This window comes from Theobroma cacao, chromosome 5 (genome assembly GCF_000208745.1).
Source record: "Theobroma cacao cultivar B97-61/B2 chromosome 5, Criollo_cocoa_genome_V2, whole genome shotgun sequence".
NCBI lineage: Eukaryota > Viridiplantae > Streptophyta > Magnoliopsida > Malvales > Malvaceae > Theobroma > Theobroma cacao.
The window spans coordinates 597760-612080 of NC_030854.1; the positions used below are offsets into that span (position 1 = coordinate 597760).

General features: G+C 35.7%; 3 protein-coding genes across 4 annotated transcripts; 1 reads left to right on the plus strand and 2 right to left on the minus strand.

Annotated features, from left to right (window-relative positions):
• LOC18597517 (AMP deaminase) lies at nt 276-7700 on the plus strand. Its single transcript, XM_007026594.2, has 20 exons — nt 276-801; nt 1419-1600; nt 1710-1896; nt 2342-2520; nt 2611-2662; nt 2763-2890; nt 2984-3163; nt 3573-3640; nt 3742-3884; nt 4365-4426; nt 4731-4844; nt 5029-5169; nt 5287-5439; nt 5730-5783; nt 5860-5970; nt 6055-6228; nt 6317-6397; nt 6758-6856; nt 7009-7130; nt 7226-7700. Exons 1-19 carry the CDS (start codon nt 450-452, stop codon nt 7075-7077), a joined length of 2529 nt encoding a protein of 842 aa, XP_007026656.2. The 5' UTR covers nt 276-449; the 3' UTR covers nt 7078-7130; nt 7226-7700.
• On the minus strand, nt 8096-10867 carry LOC18597518 (protein SCO1 homolog 1, mitochondrial). The gene is made up of 7 exons (XM_007026597.2): nt 10620-10867; nt 10328-10525; nt 10148-10238; nt 9588-9800; nt 9227-9316; nt 8984-9116; nt 8096-8558 (listed from the first exon to the last, which is right to left on the minus strand). The coding sequence occupies exons 1-7, from the start codon at nt 10773-10775 to the stop codon at nt 8444-8446; spliced, it is 996 nt and encodes a 331-aa protein (XP_007026659.2). The 5' UTR covers nt 10776-10867; the 3' UTR covers nt 8096-8443.
• On the minus strand, nt 11355-13703 carry LOC18597519. Of its 2 annotated transcripts, none has more exons than XM_018121484.1 (5): nt 13597-13703; nt 13324-13417; nt 12012-12073; nt 11832-11890; nt 11355-11743 (listed from the first exon to the last, which is right to left on the minus strand). In XM_018121484.1, the coding sequence occupies exons 2-5, from the start codon at nt 13398-13400 to the stop codon at nt 11729-11731; spliced, it is 213 nt and encodes a 70-aa protein (XP_017976973.1). In that variant the 5' UTR covers nt 13401-13417; nt 13597-13703; the 3' UTR covers nt 11355-11728. The 2 variants fall into 2 exon arrangements, with proteins under 2 accessions (XP_017976973.1, XP_007026660.1); XM_007026598.2 differs by having other exon boundaries at nt 11360-11743; nt 13324-13426; nt 13597-13700.

Consider the following 14321-nt stretch of genomic DNA (forward strand, 5'->3'; position numbering starts at 1 on the left):
ATAAAAATAAAAATAAATAATGTTGAAATTATTTTTAATAAATGAAGAAAGTTTTGAAACAAAATAAAAAATTCACCTTAAAATGAGATGTGTTTTAAAAAAAAAAACAATTTTCTCTAAAACCTTTTTAAATTTTTTTTATTTTATTTAAAAAAAATTATTTTTTAAAAAAACTTTTCATAATGTTTATTTGACTTTAAAAAATAATTAGACTTGCAAAAAGGTCAAGCAAACCGCCACTCAATAAAATTTTTTACCCTATAAATTCTGACAGCAGGCTGGGCTCTGTCCCGAATAAAACAGAGCTTCTCTCTCTGTGTTTTCTTCCTTTGCCGAAGACTGTTGAGTTTTAGTAGGTTTTTTGGATTTACAATTCTCTCTGCTCTCTGTTTTTCTTTTGTTTGAGAGTGGGAAGGACAGTGAGGAGAAAATTTTGTGGAGAGTGCTAGATGGACACGTACACTGTCCATATTGCGATGGCGGCTCTGGTCGGAGCGTCGCTGGTGGCTGTGTCGGCGTATTATATGCACAGGAAAACGCTGAGTCAGCTGCTGGAGTTCGCCAAGACGGTTGAGAGAGAGAGGGAGGAGGTTTCGGACGGAGAGTCGCCGCAGCACTCCAAGAAACGGCGCGGACACCACTCGCGCCGGAAGGGGAACGGATACTACCGCCGTGGCTCGGCTTCTCTGCCGGATGTTACGGTGATATCCGGCGGGATTGATGGAGAAGAGAAACGCAACGGTGCTATCCATGTTGACGGGATTCCCCCCGGGTTGCCGAGGCTCCATACGCTGCCTCAAGGTAAACTTGGGATTTGAAGTCAGGAGGTTTGATGTGTTATTCAATGATATAAGCAGCTTGATACTTTGTGAAATGAAGTTTTGCACATTTCAGAATTAGCAGCTTGGAAACTTGTTTTCTTTGTATAATTCTCTCGTTTCTTGTTTTATGACAAGAGGATGGAACTTATTACCAGATTAATTCTACAAAGAGTGCTGCTTTTTATTACCTTTAGCGATGGAAACAAAAATTTGATACCTTAGGGCAAGAGTTCAGTACTCTTTGTTTGGAAGTACTTCAGGGGAGGATCAGCCATATCTTCTAGAGAATCTGACTTTAAATTTTGCTGCTCTGCGGGAATCTGAAATATTTAAGTAATCAAGATATGCGAAGATCATTAAACACTTGTAAAATCGAAATAAAAGAAATTGAGGGCTTCTTTTTGTCTTTTAAGATTGTTGGCTGCTTCTCTTTGCGATATATAACACAACTTTCACTCATGAGAAAGTTCCAGTTTCAGGGCTTGGAAAGAATAAGATTTGTCTTTTTTTCCCCCACTTAGTATTCTGTGTCTTCTTTTATGTTTTTATATATTGTTATCAATATGTTTTCTGATACAGTAGTTATTTTGGCTTCAGGGAAGTCTGGTGCCCATGCAACTTCAGCTAAGAGATCTTCAAGTCTTATCCGACCTACTTCTCCCAAGTCCCCTGTTGCTAGTGCAAGTGCCTTTGAGAGCATAGAAGGATCAGATGATGAAGATAATATGACTGACAATTCTAAGATAGACACTACTTATCTGCATACTAATGGAAAAGCCGTGAGTCAACTTTACTCCCTTCTCTTACAGAGCTTGCTTCTGCTTTGCTTTATAGTTTCTTGAAAATTTAAACAAACTATTGAGTTATACCTAAATCTCACATATGTAGGGCCCAAATTTGCCTGACCACATTAATGCCAATGGAGAGGCAATCCAAATAGCTGCTTCAAGCATGATTCGATCCCATAGTGTATCCGGTGACCTCCATGGCGTTCAGCCTGATCCTATTGCAGCTGATATCCTAAGGAAAGAGCCAGAGCAAGAAACTTTTGCACGACTTAGAATTGCCCCTACTGGTATTGGTTCTGTCTATTGTATGCTAACTTAAGTTTGTGTTTAATAGTTCTGCATTATAATTTTTGTTCTTACTTCATACACCACTCTCACTCTTTCTTGTGTCCTAATGCTTAGATCATGTGCGCATATAAAATTCTCAACATGTTGAATGTTTAGCAATTTATTTATGTAATAGAAAAGGAGGGAAAGTTAAAAAAGAAAAAAAAAATTGGGGTAAACATTCAAAGTAGACCTAAAAATTTACTCCTGTATGATTTATTAAAACATGCTAATCTTTCTTTAAGAAGATATAAACTATTAAAAAGGTCACTTTTGAATGCTTCAAAATTGACCTAAAATAATGTATGTATTTCCTTGTTTGTTTTAGTTTAAGGGTATGATATTAGATTTTGTAAGTACAGTTTGCAAATCTAGTTTCTTAATTTATTTTTATTTTCTACTCAGAGGTACCATCAGCAGATGAAGTTGAGGCCTATGTGGTTCTGCAAGAATGCCTTGAAATGCGGAAAAGATATGTATTCAAGGAACCAGTTGCTCCTTGGGAGAAAGAAGTTATATCAGACCCCAGTACACCAAAACCTAATCCAGAGCCATTTTTTTATGCTCCTGAGGAAAAATCTGATGTAAGTTTATACTTGCAAACCTAGATTCTGTGCCACAAGTTACTTGTATTTGCATTCATTCTTGCTGAGGCATGCCTATCTTTTTTGCAGCATTATTTTGAGATGCAGGATGGAGTAATTCATGTCTATGCAAATAAAGACTGTAAGCTTTAAGAGACCTGATACTAAAATTTCTTACTTGTGATGATCTGAACTAATCTCTTGCTTAAGCATTTTCTTTTTTTTTTTCTGTTTTATTTCAGCAAAAGAGGAGCTCTTTCCTGTAGCTGATGCGACAACCTTTTTCACTGACTTGCATCACATACTTCGTGTTATAGCGGCAGGGAATATTAGAACTCTATGTCATCACCGGCTAAATCTTCTAGAACAGGTAAATACTTCTCCTTGTTTGTGAAGTGCATGCTAATTTTGTAATTTTTTAGTTTTGATCATTAAAATACTTTTTCATTTTGATATCATTCAGAAATTCAATCTTCATTTGATGCTCAATGCGGATAGAGAATTTCTAGCTCAGAAAAGTGCACCACATCGGGACTTTTATAATGTGAGGAAAGTTGATACTCACGTTCATCACTCAGCTTGCATGAACCAGAAACATCTTTTAAGGTTTATAAAGTCAAAGTTGAGGAAGGAGCCAGATGAGGTAACTTTTATTCTTCTGGATGTCCTCTGGTGTGTTTTTCCCATTTAGTTATACTAATGACAACTAAAATTGCTATAGTATGCATTTTCTCCTTGTAAAATGAAGTTCTTTCCAAGTTGATGCATTTATGCTCTATGATTTGGCCATTCTTCACTGCAAGGAGGCCTTAGGTGCTATGTAAATGTGTGTGTTGTGCCCTCTTTCCTTGAAAATTGTAATGCTTTTTGATATTCTCTCTCTAATATGGAATTTGCAAACAAGCTCATTTGTTTGGTTTGACCAATTATAACTTCATGTTTGATGTAGGAATAGCCTCATTCATTATTGTGAAAAGTGTGTGAAAATGATGCATGTGAAGAAACATTTTGGCCCAAAAGTTTTGTGTTTACTGTATTCTTTCTTTGTTCAGGTTGTAATATTTCGAGATGGGACATATTTGACCCTGAAAGAAGTTTTTGAGAGCTTGGATTTAACTGGGTAATAACTTTTTCTTTTTTACCTATTTTCTGCTTAAAAAGGGAGGGAGATTATGTGACTAATGTTTAGATTATAATTCATTCTTGCTTTTGTTTGAGCAGGTATGATCTAAATGTGGACCTTCTTGATGTTCATGCAGACAAGAGTACCTTTCATCGCTTTGATAAATTCAATCTTAAGTATAATCCCTGTGGTCAAAGTAGACTCAGGGAGATTTTCCTCAAGCAAGACAATCTTATCCAAGGTATATCCTTAATATTTCCTTGATCATAAGGACACGGGAGTATTATGCTAAAATCAACTTGAAAATAAGCAATTTATTTCTATTAATTTGTTATGAGAGGTATATCCTTAATATTTCCTTGATCATAAGGACACGGGAGTATTATGCTAAAATCAACTTGAAAATAAGCAATTTATTTCTATTAATTTGTTATGAGATGTGTTTGTTTGAAGTATGTACTAAGATTTAGATATGGTGCTGAATGCTAGTATCCTACAGTCCTTCCAATTTTATTATGAATGAACTATCAGTAACTCTTCTTCATAGCTGGCCATCATTATATATGAATTATATGTTATGAGGTGTGCTCCAATTCTTTTACTATAAACATGATTCTGTGTCTTGTGTTTGATTGATTTATTACTCTGAAAGCATCTTTTTGTTTTTTTTTTGTGGTGATTGTTATTATGAAATTACACCGAGACTGTTCTATCTGTGCAGGTCGATTCCTTGGTGAGCTGACAAAGCAAGTGTTTTCTGATCTTGCTGCAAGCAAATATCAGGTACTTTTTCTGTGCACAAATACATTTTATCCTGCAGAAGAAATTCTGTTTTGGCTTTTCAGACTTAGAGACAGAACTTAGGAGCACTTTAGTAGAACCATTTATATGGAGGAAGATTCTCGAATAAATTTACTCGACATGTTTTAATTCATTCTTTGTGGAGCTATATGTAATCACCAAACCATATTAGAAAATGTTAATATTTTCTTTTCATAGTAAGTATCAGGATGCTCACTCTTTTTAAATACACCAAACCGGTTCTCTGGATTTTATCTTGTTTTGATGTTCAATTTGATTGCTGCAGATGGCTGAATACAGAATATCAATATATGGCAGGAAGCAAAGTGAGTGGGACCAACTGGCTAGTTGGATCGTTAATAATGACTTGTACAGTGAGAATGTTGTTTGGTTAATTCAGGTGCAAATAATCTCTTTGAAATCTCAGTACTTAGTCATTAGCTTCTTTTGTGATGCATCTTGTGAACCTATAAATAAGGGTCCATTTATGTGGATTAGAACTCCACAGAAGAAAATTGTTGAATGTTGGCCAGACAATATTTCTTAGTCCTGAATATATGATGTTTTTCTCTATTTTGCTTCAGATCCCTCGACTTTACAATATTTACAAGGAGATGGGAATTGTTACGTCATTTCAGAACATTCTTGACAACATCTTTATTCCTTTATTTGAGGTTACTGTGGATCCTGATTCACATCCTCATTTACATGTTTTCTTGAAGCAGGTTTGCTATCTTTTATTTGTAACTCTTCTTATTTGTGTATTGCAATGTTTTTGTTTGGACACATGCACCTCGGTTTGTGTTGTTTACCATGACATCTGCATCTTGTGGGCCATTCAGGTTGTAGGGTTGGATTTGGTGGATGATGAAAGTAAGCCTGAAAGACGCCCCACAAAACACATGCCTACACCGGATCAATGGACTAATGTATTTAATCCTGCATACTCCTACTATGTATATTACTGCTATGCTAACCTCTACACCTTAAACAAGGTATGCATTCTATAATTGGATACGATTTTATCTTTACTAGAAAATATTGTTTCTGGATGGTTATTTGAAGACCTCTCTTTGTTCATTTTTCTATTTCTGAGCTAGTTACTTTTTCCTTAGCATTGGCTTTATAGCTTCTTTCTAGACATAAATTGGCCTTTCCCCCAATTATTGTTAATGTTAAATTTTCTTCTTAAACACTATTGATGACTACTGAGTGCAATTAGGACTAGATGCAACCACTTTGTTTTTGGTATATAAATGCTTACTTTGTGGCATGACTTTTCCAGCTTCGTGAGTCCAAAGGCATGACAACCATAAAATTCAGGCCACATTCTGGGGAGGTACTGATCAAAGTTATATGCTACCTTCATGAATGTTTTAATTTTTTTATGTCCCTCATATATATAATATTTTCAGGCTGGTGACATTGACCACCTGGCGGCAACATTTCTAACAGCTCATAATATTGCTCATGGAATCAATTTAAGGAAATCTCCTGTGCTACAGTATCTTTATTATTTGGCACAGGTAAGAACAAAAGACACTTAAAAATATTTAGTTAATCAATAAGCTTGGAATTTCTAATTGTTGTCATGGCACATTGGTTATTAGATTGGCCTGGCTATGTCTCCTTTGAGCAACAATTCATTGTTTTTGGACTATCATCGGAACCCTTTTCCAATGTTTTTCCTGCGGGGTCTGAATGTTTCCCTTTCTACGGATGATCCACTTCAAATACACCTAACAAAGGAGCCTTTGGTGGAAGAGTATAGCATAGCTGCTTCTGTAATTCTCTCCCCCTCTCTCTAGGCAAGAATGTAAAATTTATACTTTTACCTTAAGGTTCAAATAAATTAAAGTGCTTGACTTGCAGGTGTGGAAGCTGAGTTCATGTGATCTATGTGAGATTGCCCGTAATTCAGTCTACCAGTCAGGTTTTTCACATGCTCTGAAGGCAAGTGCTCTTTTTCTGTTTTGACATGTGATGCTGATGGTTGGGGAGGGGAGTAATCTGGTGTTGCCCCTCTCTCTTGGAATAGTGGGGAAGGAATGACTTTGTACACAAAGAATGTACATGTTCTGTTCCAACGGGCGCTGATCTAATTTGGTGCTTGATGTATTCATGAAATGTTGCGGGTGTGGAAGTGAATTTTTTTTTTTGGTCACAAACTCAATAGCTTTACAAGGATTGAGTTTTTATAGGGAAATTGGCTCAATCTACTATTATTGGTTAGATTAGTGAGCTGTCCCTTCCACTTTGGTGGACACCTCTTTGAAATGATTGATGTATTGAAATCAGTGGTATTTGTTTCAGTCTCACTGGATCGGAAAGGAGTACTACAAGAGAGGACCTGATGGAAATGATATACACAGGACAAATGTACCTCATATCCGGCTGGAATTTCGTGACACTGTAGGGCCCTGACTTTAATTTGTATATGCATGGATTATTTTCCTTTGTTATCCTTCTTCGATCTTCCTTTTGTTTCCTGTTTCCTACTTTCCTCCTTTCTGGTCTCTGCCCAGTGAGTAATTAAAGCATTCGACATGTTAATTCTTCTGCAGATCTGGAAAGAGGAGATGCAGCAGGTTTATCTGGGCAAGGCCATTATCTCTCAAGAAGTGGACAAGTAACGTGCATCATACTGCACAGGGTCCATTCTTGAACATCACACTTATTTTAGGAGGTAGCCAGCTGATACCTTTTGATCATGTTTGAGTAGTTTCTTAACTAATTTAATTGATAATGTGGATTAGCTGGCATCTCTCTTATTTGTACCAGGAGGCAAAGAACCTGCCTTCTACCTACACCCTGGATAAAAGGGATGACGACTTCGACGAGAACAGAGAAATGGTAGGGACAAGCAACAAGATGGATCATTGAATTTAACAAAGGTCTAGAGCCTGTGTTCAACCCTGTTGTACGTGATGGAATCGTCAGAGAGTTGTGCAGTATCCCAGTTCTCAGAGCAGGGTGTATTAATAACCAAATCAAATACAAGCCTAGAACACGGGGTAGCAAATTACAAACATGAAACATTCAACTGAGACAAAATAACCAAAATAATGATGTCCAGTGTAAGGCTATATAATACTCTGTTACAGTTTACTACGGTGTATGCTATTATACTCATCGCAAGATGGGAAGAATGCTCTCTTGCATCAACAAAATTTTGACCCAAATTTATTTCAAGGGGTGCGGACATCTCATGGAACACTTCACACGTCATGAATAAATTTACTTTTCTTTCATCTCATTTTTCGAGTGAATGTCTGTACATTGATAGTGCATTAATTACGAGCAAAACATGCTTGCCATAACCCTTTCTTGTTTTTGTGTTTCTTCCTTCCAAGTGAAAAGGTAAATTACCCCAACAAGGTCTTTGTGGCCTTGACATTTTAAAGGTTACTAGAGTTTTGCTTGCATCATTTTCCCCAAATATTTCTAAGCATCCACCAGGGTGGATGGAACCCACAAATTTGAACCTGTTTAGATTTTTTGGTAAGAAAAGAGTGTAAAATCCAGGAAATGTTCTGCCAAAAATTCTATTCTTGTCTATATTTACGATTCAGCAAAGCAATCCCGTTGCCATCAACCATGAACCATAAGTGTGGGATGGCAGAGTGAGCATGCTTAAGTTGATTCAAACTCTTCCAGAACTGAAATGCACCCAAGGGGTTTATCTTTCCATGAGATACCTTGAAAAATCTCAGTGAGTCACAATATCAGTTTCTATCAAATCTCGTCCAAGCAAATAAGCTTTGGATTCAAGCACAGTTGCAATCTATTCCATTTTAACTTCCCTTTTCTTCTTTCGCTCCATTATTGCTTTAACTCTCCAGCACTATCCATAAGAGTAATTGGACATTAACAGAAAGATACTTCATATGACAATGGGTTGTCTAGTCTATAACCGTAACAAAAAAGCATCAGGAGAAACTGAATAGTGTTCTACCCTTTGATGAGGATAATCCAAATCCAACAAATGAAGCCAAAAGTTCATCTCTTTAGTTTGCGCTGCTTAATCTCTTTGATTACACCACCAGTTAGTGAATCGACATCACTATTCTTCCCAAAGAATTTTACGAATTCCATATTAGGATCCATCAAGTACCTGCACAAGAAAGAAAGGCCAGAATTAATAAAAGGTGTCACTCAAGCTATTGGTATCAGGATTAGTTTGATTACATGTGTAGTTTAGCATGTAAGAATGAAAATCAGATTATTACAAGTGTTATTGTAAGAACAAGATTCAAGCTAAAAAATTACTACCACCCTTTCCCTTTAATAGCAAAGCATTTTTCCCTTGCCATGACATTGAGTGTTCACATCGAAAATAGGTTCCTTATCTCATTGTCTAATCAAACAAGTCTTGCCTGAAAAATTTTCCATCTTTTTTCTATTTTGAGTTTCTGCTATTTGTGTTCATCAACATATACAATATGCTAATGTCTTCATATTCTACAAATAGAACATCATGCTGATACAAACTACAGATGCAGGTCAAACCAAACAATGCACAAAGAAGCTAATACATACATGACTATGGAATGATCAACGAGGTAGTCTGAATCTTCCTCTGCTGTCTTCATATAATAAACTCGATAGGCACGAGCAACTTTCTTTATCTCATCAGAGGTACCAGTTAACCCAATTAATTTTGGATGAAATTCTGCAAAAGTGGAAAACAATTACAGAGCAAAAAATTTTTGATGAACCAAATTATAATTAGTATATGCAACTGGATCAAAATAGCCGGCTTTAAAAAAAACTAAGAAGTACCTTTCACGTATTCACGTACTTGCTCAGTGGTATCTCTCTCAGGATCGACAGAGATAAATACAGGCACAATTTCTATTCCCGCCTTTTCCTCTAAAATAAAAGAGACGCAAATAGAAATTAAAGATACTACAAATGGTACCGATCACTAGAGATATTTATAGTTTGAAAAGTTCTTGTCTCATGTTCTTGTTTCTATACTAAATCCAGAATCAGATTTTTTCCTTTGATTATAAACAAGTTTAAGTAACTAAACAAAAACACAATTCATGATTTGCTTCATCAGAGAGAAGCACCACTTCCTTTCTGTAATCCTAAATCCATACTAATAAGTTCCTGCCAAATGAAACTATCAACAACTTACTAATTTTATCAACAGCGGCAGCTAGCTTTTGTAGCTCATCAGGGCAGATATCAGGGCAGTGAGTGAAGCCAAAATATATCATAGTCCATTTCCCCAAAAAGTCCTTCTCAGTAACAGGTTTATCATCATGGTTTATAAGACTAAACGGGCCGCCAATGGCTGCTTTTCCAGCTGATGGTCCCTCTTTTACAGCCTTTGAAGCATTACTTATTTCTGCAGCAGTAATCCTTAATCAGTATATGCAGGAACGAAAACACAACATGATAATACCACTAACTAATAATTAAAAATCAGAGATATTTCGTTCATCAACAAGCCGGATCAAAACAACTCTTTCCACCCTAAATATTACAATTAAGTTTTCATGAAACTACTACTCTTAGCTAAAGCCTTACACTTGAATCTCATAACCATGAAACTTAAAGACATTTAAGAAAGACACATTATGATGCTCGAACACGCAAGTTACAATATATAGAAGACACAGCTTCTTTATTCTTATGTTTTGTTCCCCAGCAGAACTCAAAAACACAAAAATACAACTCACCATAGAAGTGTACCTTCAATATGCCGTTTCTTTTCCTTGTCATAGTAGAAGATAATTCCCATTCCAGTGGCAAGCAGCAACAGAAAACTCAACCATGAAACAGGCTGCAAAATCCCAAATTTCAATCGTCACAAAATCCAAAATGGGCAAAAGAATTTAGAAAAAGAACCAATTGAAAAACAAAAGACAGCACCCCGCCGCGAACAGGTTTGCCAGCATCACTACCGCTCTGTTGTGAACCTCCAGAGCTTTGGGTTCCTTCAGAATTAGCTTTCGACGATGATGACGATTTGTCTTGATTGTCAGAAGTAGAAGTAGAAGCAGCAGCAGAACTAGATAAATATCTCCCACAAATTCCTAAAGATTTGAATCCAGCTCCAACAGGAATAACCTGTGACCCCAAGTTAAAAAAATCATCATAAATTTGAAAGAATTTTGTTGGTTTTTCTCGAAAGCAAAAGAAAAAAATGAAGAGGAAAACGAACCGGTTGCAAGAAAGGGAGAGATGGACGGCGAAGATAGTCGGCGATCGTGGGTGAAAATGAAACGGAGGATCCGCATTGCCTTAGAGTGTGGGTACAAAGGCACACATGAAAGTTACGAAAACGACTTGCGCTTCTCCAAATAGCACGACTAGCCATGAATCTAATTCCTTTGCTTTTTCTGGCAGTGTTTTGATAAACCCTTCACAGAAAATCCAAGCGTCAAAGGGTTTTGCAATAGGAATGACATTAAAAGGAAGACGACGACCCTCTTACCAAACACTCCTTAGATTTTTTGGGCTTTTCTTTTCCATTTTCCAGGAAATTCTATTTGGATTTCGGGCGGGCTTCCTTTTAGTGAGCACAATGGCCGGTAGCCCCTTTGGAACTTGTGAGAATCTGGAGTAGAATCAAAGCCCACGAGGCTTATGCTCTACTCGGCCATTTTTCCATTATTTTCTTTTTCTGAAAAATTTTCTTAGGTAGCACCAAGAGTAGAAATTTCACTCAGATGATGTTAATGGATTAAAGGAAATTCAGAAAGGTTCCCATTTCTTTGTTTGGTATTAAGAAAAGGAAAATTAATATCATTCACATCAATGAATTGAAGGCTTTAGCCCTACATGGAAATGTTACTCCATGTGATTTTTGACATAATTTTGTCACCTTTTGCTCTTATTTTCCTCTTCCCAAAGAGAACAAGAATACAAGACTCATATCCACTCTTTTCTTTCAGAGTTAAGTCTGTTAACCAGAGCTAGACTTACTGATTCTCAATTTTATGCTAACATAACATTCATCAATGCAGTGAACAAAAGCACAATCGGCACAAGCACAATGTACATAATGGCACCAGAAATTCGAAATCATGAACCCTATTTCGAAATGGTACACATCATCTACTGTAAAATTTACAAAGAAATTCTCTGGCTCAGTCCAAAGAGAAAACTAAAAAAAAAAAAAAAAACAAAACCCTTTCTAATATAGCTCCTGTGGATTAGAAACGCCACAGTCCACCCCTCTATTTCACGTGATGAAGACAAGCAGCAGTAAATGAGCTAAGATTATCAAAGACAGTCACACAAATGCAAAGTAGTAGCATATCCACCGCATCAATGGTTTTTAGACTGCAACAAAGATAAGATGTGGTTAGAAACAATAAAACATCCACCAAAGAGAATATATCTAATATCAACTTAAATGGTAGCAGCTGACCTCAAAATCTTTCGTGATTTCTTTCATCTGTTCAGCAAGTTCTTGCCTCTTCTGCACAGCTGCATGCACCATAGCCAACAATCAACATCAGCCATTGGCTCTATGTTAGATAATAATGAGCCAAATTCCAAGATAGAATTTAGAAAAAGATGGCAGTAACTGAAGGAAACAAGCACATACCCATACTGGAAATATCCTCAATCTTCTTTGATGTCCTCACAGCAAACCTCTGGAAGGCAGGACTGAAAAATCAAAAACCAAGTAAATTGTCAGTCCTCCATAAAAGTCATATAGCACACCAATAGAATGCAAGTAAATCATTAACTAATGAACCTAGATGAACAAAAACTAGACTCAAGTTATCAAACTATGAGCTCATAAAAAGGAAGGTTATCAAACTATGACAAAACTTTATATAGGCCATTAAAGATCAAAGTGCAATTCTTTTTTTTGTTCATAGAAAACTTTTCTCAAACCTCCTGAATGCGTACTTTACACTGTACATATGCCTACGATGTCTAGCAAAGCAAACTAAAGTTAGTTATAACATAATTTTCTGAATCCTTTTGCCTATGATTCACAAAACTTAAGCAAAAATAGCCCTCAGGCGTTTGAACAGATCCACTAAATACAAAGTTGGTAGTATTTCCAATCCATAAAGAACAAAAACAAAGATGGGACAGGTGCTTTGAGGTAAAATCTTCTCAACCTTCCTTAATCCATACTGCATGACATATTGCAATACATATATGTATATGTATATGTATATATGTGTATATATATATGTATATATATGTGTGTATAAATGTGTATATGTATATATATATATGTATATGCATATATATATATATATATGAAGATTTGAGGCACTCTTGCTTCAAGGGAACGAGCTGATGGGTAACAAATTAGTCCCAGCAGCCAGGGAAAGAAGCTTCTAAGTTGTTAACAGAACATTATCTCACAAACCTATTATCAAGTCATCACACTCATTTACTTCCCATATACTCAACCTTTGTCCAGATATTACCAATAGGATATTGATCCTGGTGGTAATCAAAATATGCAAGTGAAAATATTAATTGCACTGCTTCAAAGTCAACACTTATAACTACAAACAAAAGATATAATAAGAATACCAAAGGAAGCTCTAATGATGTCTTAATGATCATCGAATCAAAAGGCAACAGGCCGAGGAAAAACTGAGAATTATGGCAAAATTTTCTCAGAATTCATAAAGGAAATAACTTTTGGAGGTCATGAGCTTTATTTGTTTTCTGCTAAACCAAATAAGGAACCATTAACCTAAACTCACAACTGCCTCAATCTAAGCTTCAATCAAACAATATTCTTTACCATAAAAAATCTAATCAATCATCATATATCAGCACACAAAATTATAGTCTAAAAATTCCTAATCTTCAGCAAATCAGAAAATACGATTTAAAAAAATGAAAAATACTAAAAAAAAAAAATAAACAGAGAAGTTAGTTACCTGTTTGCTAGTCTATCAACGACAAGTTCATTGACGACGTAGGATATAACTCTGTGCATGAAATTCCCTCCCGCCATGATCCGCTATTCAAAATCTGATAATCCTTAAATCAAAATAATTAAATACAAATATCAGATTAAGAAAGCCCAAATTCAATTAAACCCTAACCTTTTTTGACAACAAAAAAAGTTATGATAACTGCACAAAAAGGTAAAATAAAGAAAATTCTTGCAAAGGGATTTTGATATTTAAGGAGGAAACGCAGAATTTTACCGGCCAGACGATGAAGAAGCAGGCCCCTTTGTTTCTGGAAGTTTCCTGGTTTTTATTCAGGTGAGCTTTGAATTTCGCTATTTTGGGTCGCGCGCAGCCGCTGGAGTTTTTGATGTCCTTTTGGGTTCAACCTGGGTCAGGGGCTCGGGCTCGAGCTAGGGCTCTAGAGTTCAATTGCCGAGTTTTATTGGATCATGGGCTTTTATTATTCGGCCTGAAAACTGTTATTGGGCTTTTTGATGAGACTTGATTCGTTTTGTATGCGTTCCGTTTAGTAGACATAACAATTCTTGTTATTTTGTCATAATCAAATCATATTTAGATAGAGTATTAATAATTATATAAATAAGAATACGGTGCAATTAATTAAATGAGTTAAGATTTTGAAAATGTATATGGATATGTTTACTATGCATGTTACATGAATACAATATAATTAACACGTTTATTAAATATACTAAATTAAATTTTATATCACGCAATATGATTATGATAAAAGAATTATAATTAACACATTTAACCTATTTAAATAGTATCGTAAACAAGTTAAGCATGTCATATTATATGAATTGATATGATAATACGATTAATTAAACTAATTAAATATATCATTTGTAGGTTAAGTAGGTTTAATCCATTTAACATATTATACATGATAACTATTGATTCGAACCCATTTAAATTCATGTCGTCGTGTTAATCAGTCGTTTCCAAAATTATCAAGT

What these genes read in the sequence shown, in the direction of transcription:
- LOC18597517 (XM_007026594.2), top strand. Translation starts at nt 450, where the DNA reads ATGGACACGTACACTGTCCATATTGCGATGGCGGCTCTGGTCGGAGCG. An exon ending in GCTCCATACGCTGCCTCAAG is followed by an intron (nt 802 to 1,418) that starts GTAAACTTGGGA and finishes TTTTGGCTTCAG; the next exon opens with GGAAGTCTGGTGCCCATGCA. An exon ending in TGAGGAAGGAGCCAGATGAG is followed by an intron (nt 3,164 to 3,572) that starts GTAACTTTTATT and finishes TTCTTTGTTCAG; the next exon opens with GTTGTAATATTTCGAGATGG.
- LOC18597518 (XM_007026597.2), bottom strand. Translation starts at nt 10,775, where the DNA reads ATGGCTAGTCGTGCTATTTGGAGAAGCGCAAGTCGTTTTCGTAACTTT. An exon ending in AAAGAAACGGCATATTGAAG is followed by an intron (nt 9,801 to 10,147) that starts GTACACTTCTAT and finishes TTACTGCTGCAG; the next exon opens with AAATAAGTAATGCTTCAAAG. An exon ending in TGCCGCTGTTGATAAAATTA is followed by an intron (nt 9,317 to 9,587) that starts GTAAGTTGTTGA and finishes CTTTTATTTTAG; the next exon opens with AGGAAAAGGCGGGAATAGAA.
- LOC18597519 (XM_018121484.1), bottom strand. Translation starts at nt 13,400, where the DNA reads ATGGCGGGAGGGAATTTCATGCACAGAGTTATATCCTACGTCGTCAAT. An exon ending in GTTGATAGACTAGCAAACAG is followed by an intron (nt 12,074 to 13,323) that starts GTAACTAACTTC and finishes TTGATTTTTCAG; the next exon opens with TCCTGCCTTCCAGAGGTTTG. An exon ending in TGAGGATATTTCCAGTATGG is followed by an intron (nt 11,891 to 12,011) that starts GTATGTGCTTGT and finishes TGGTGCATGCAG; the next exon opens with CTGTGCAGAAGAGGCAAGAA.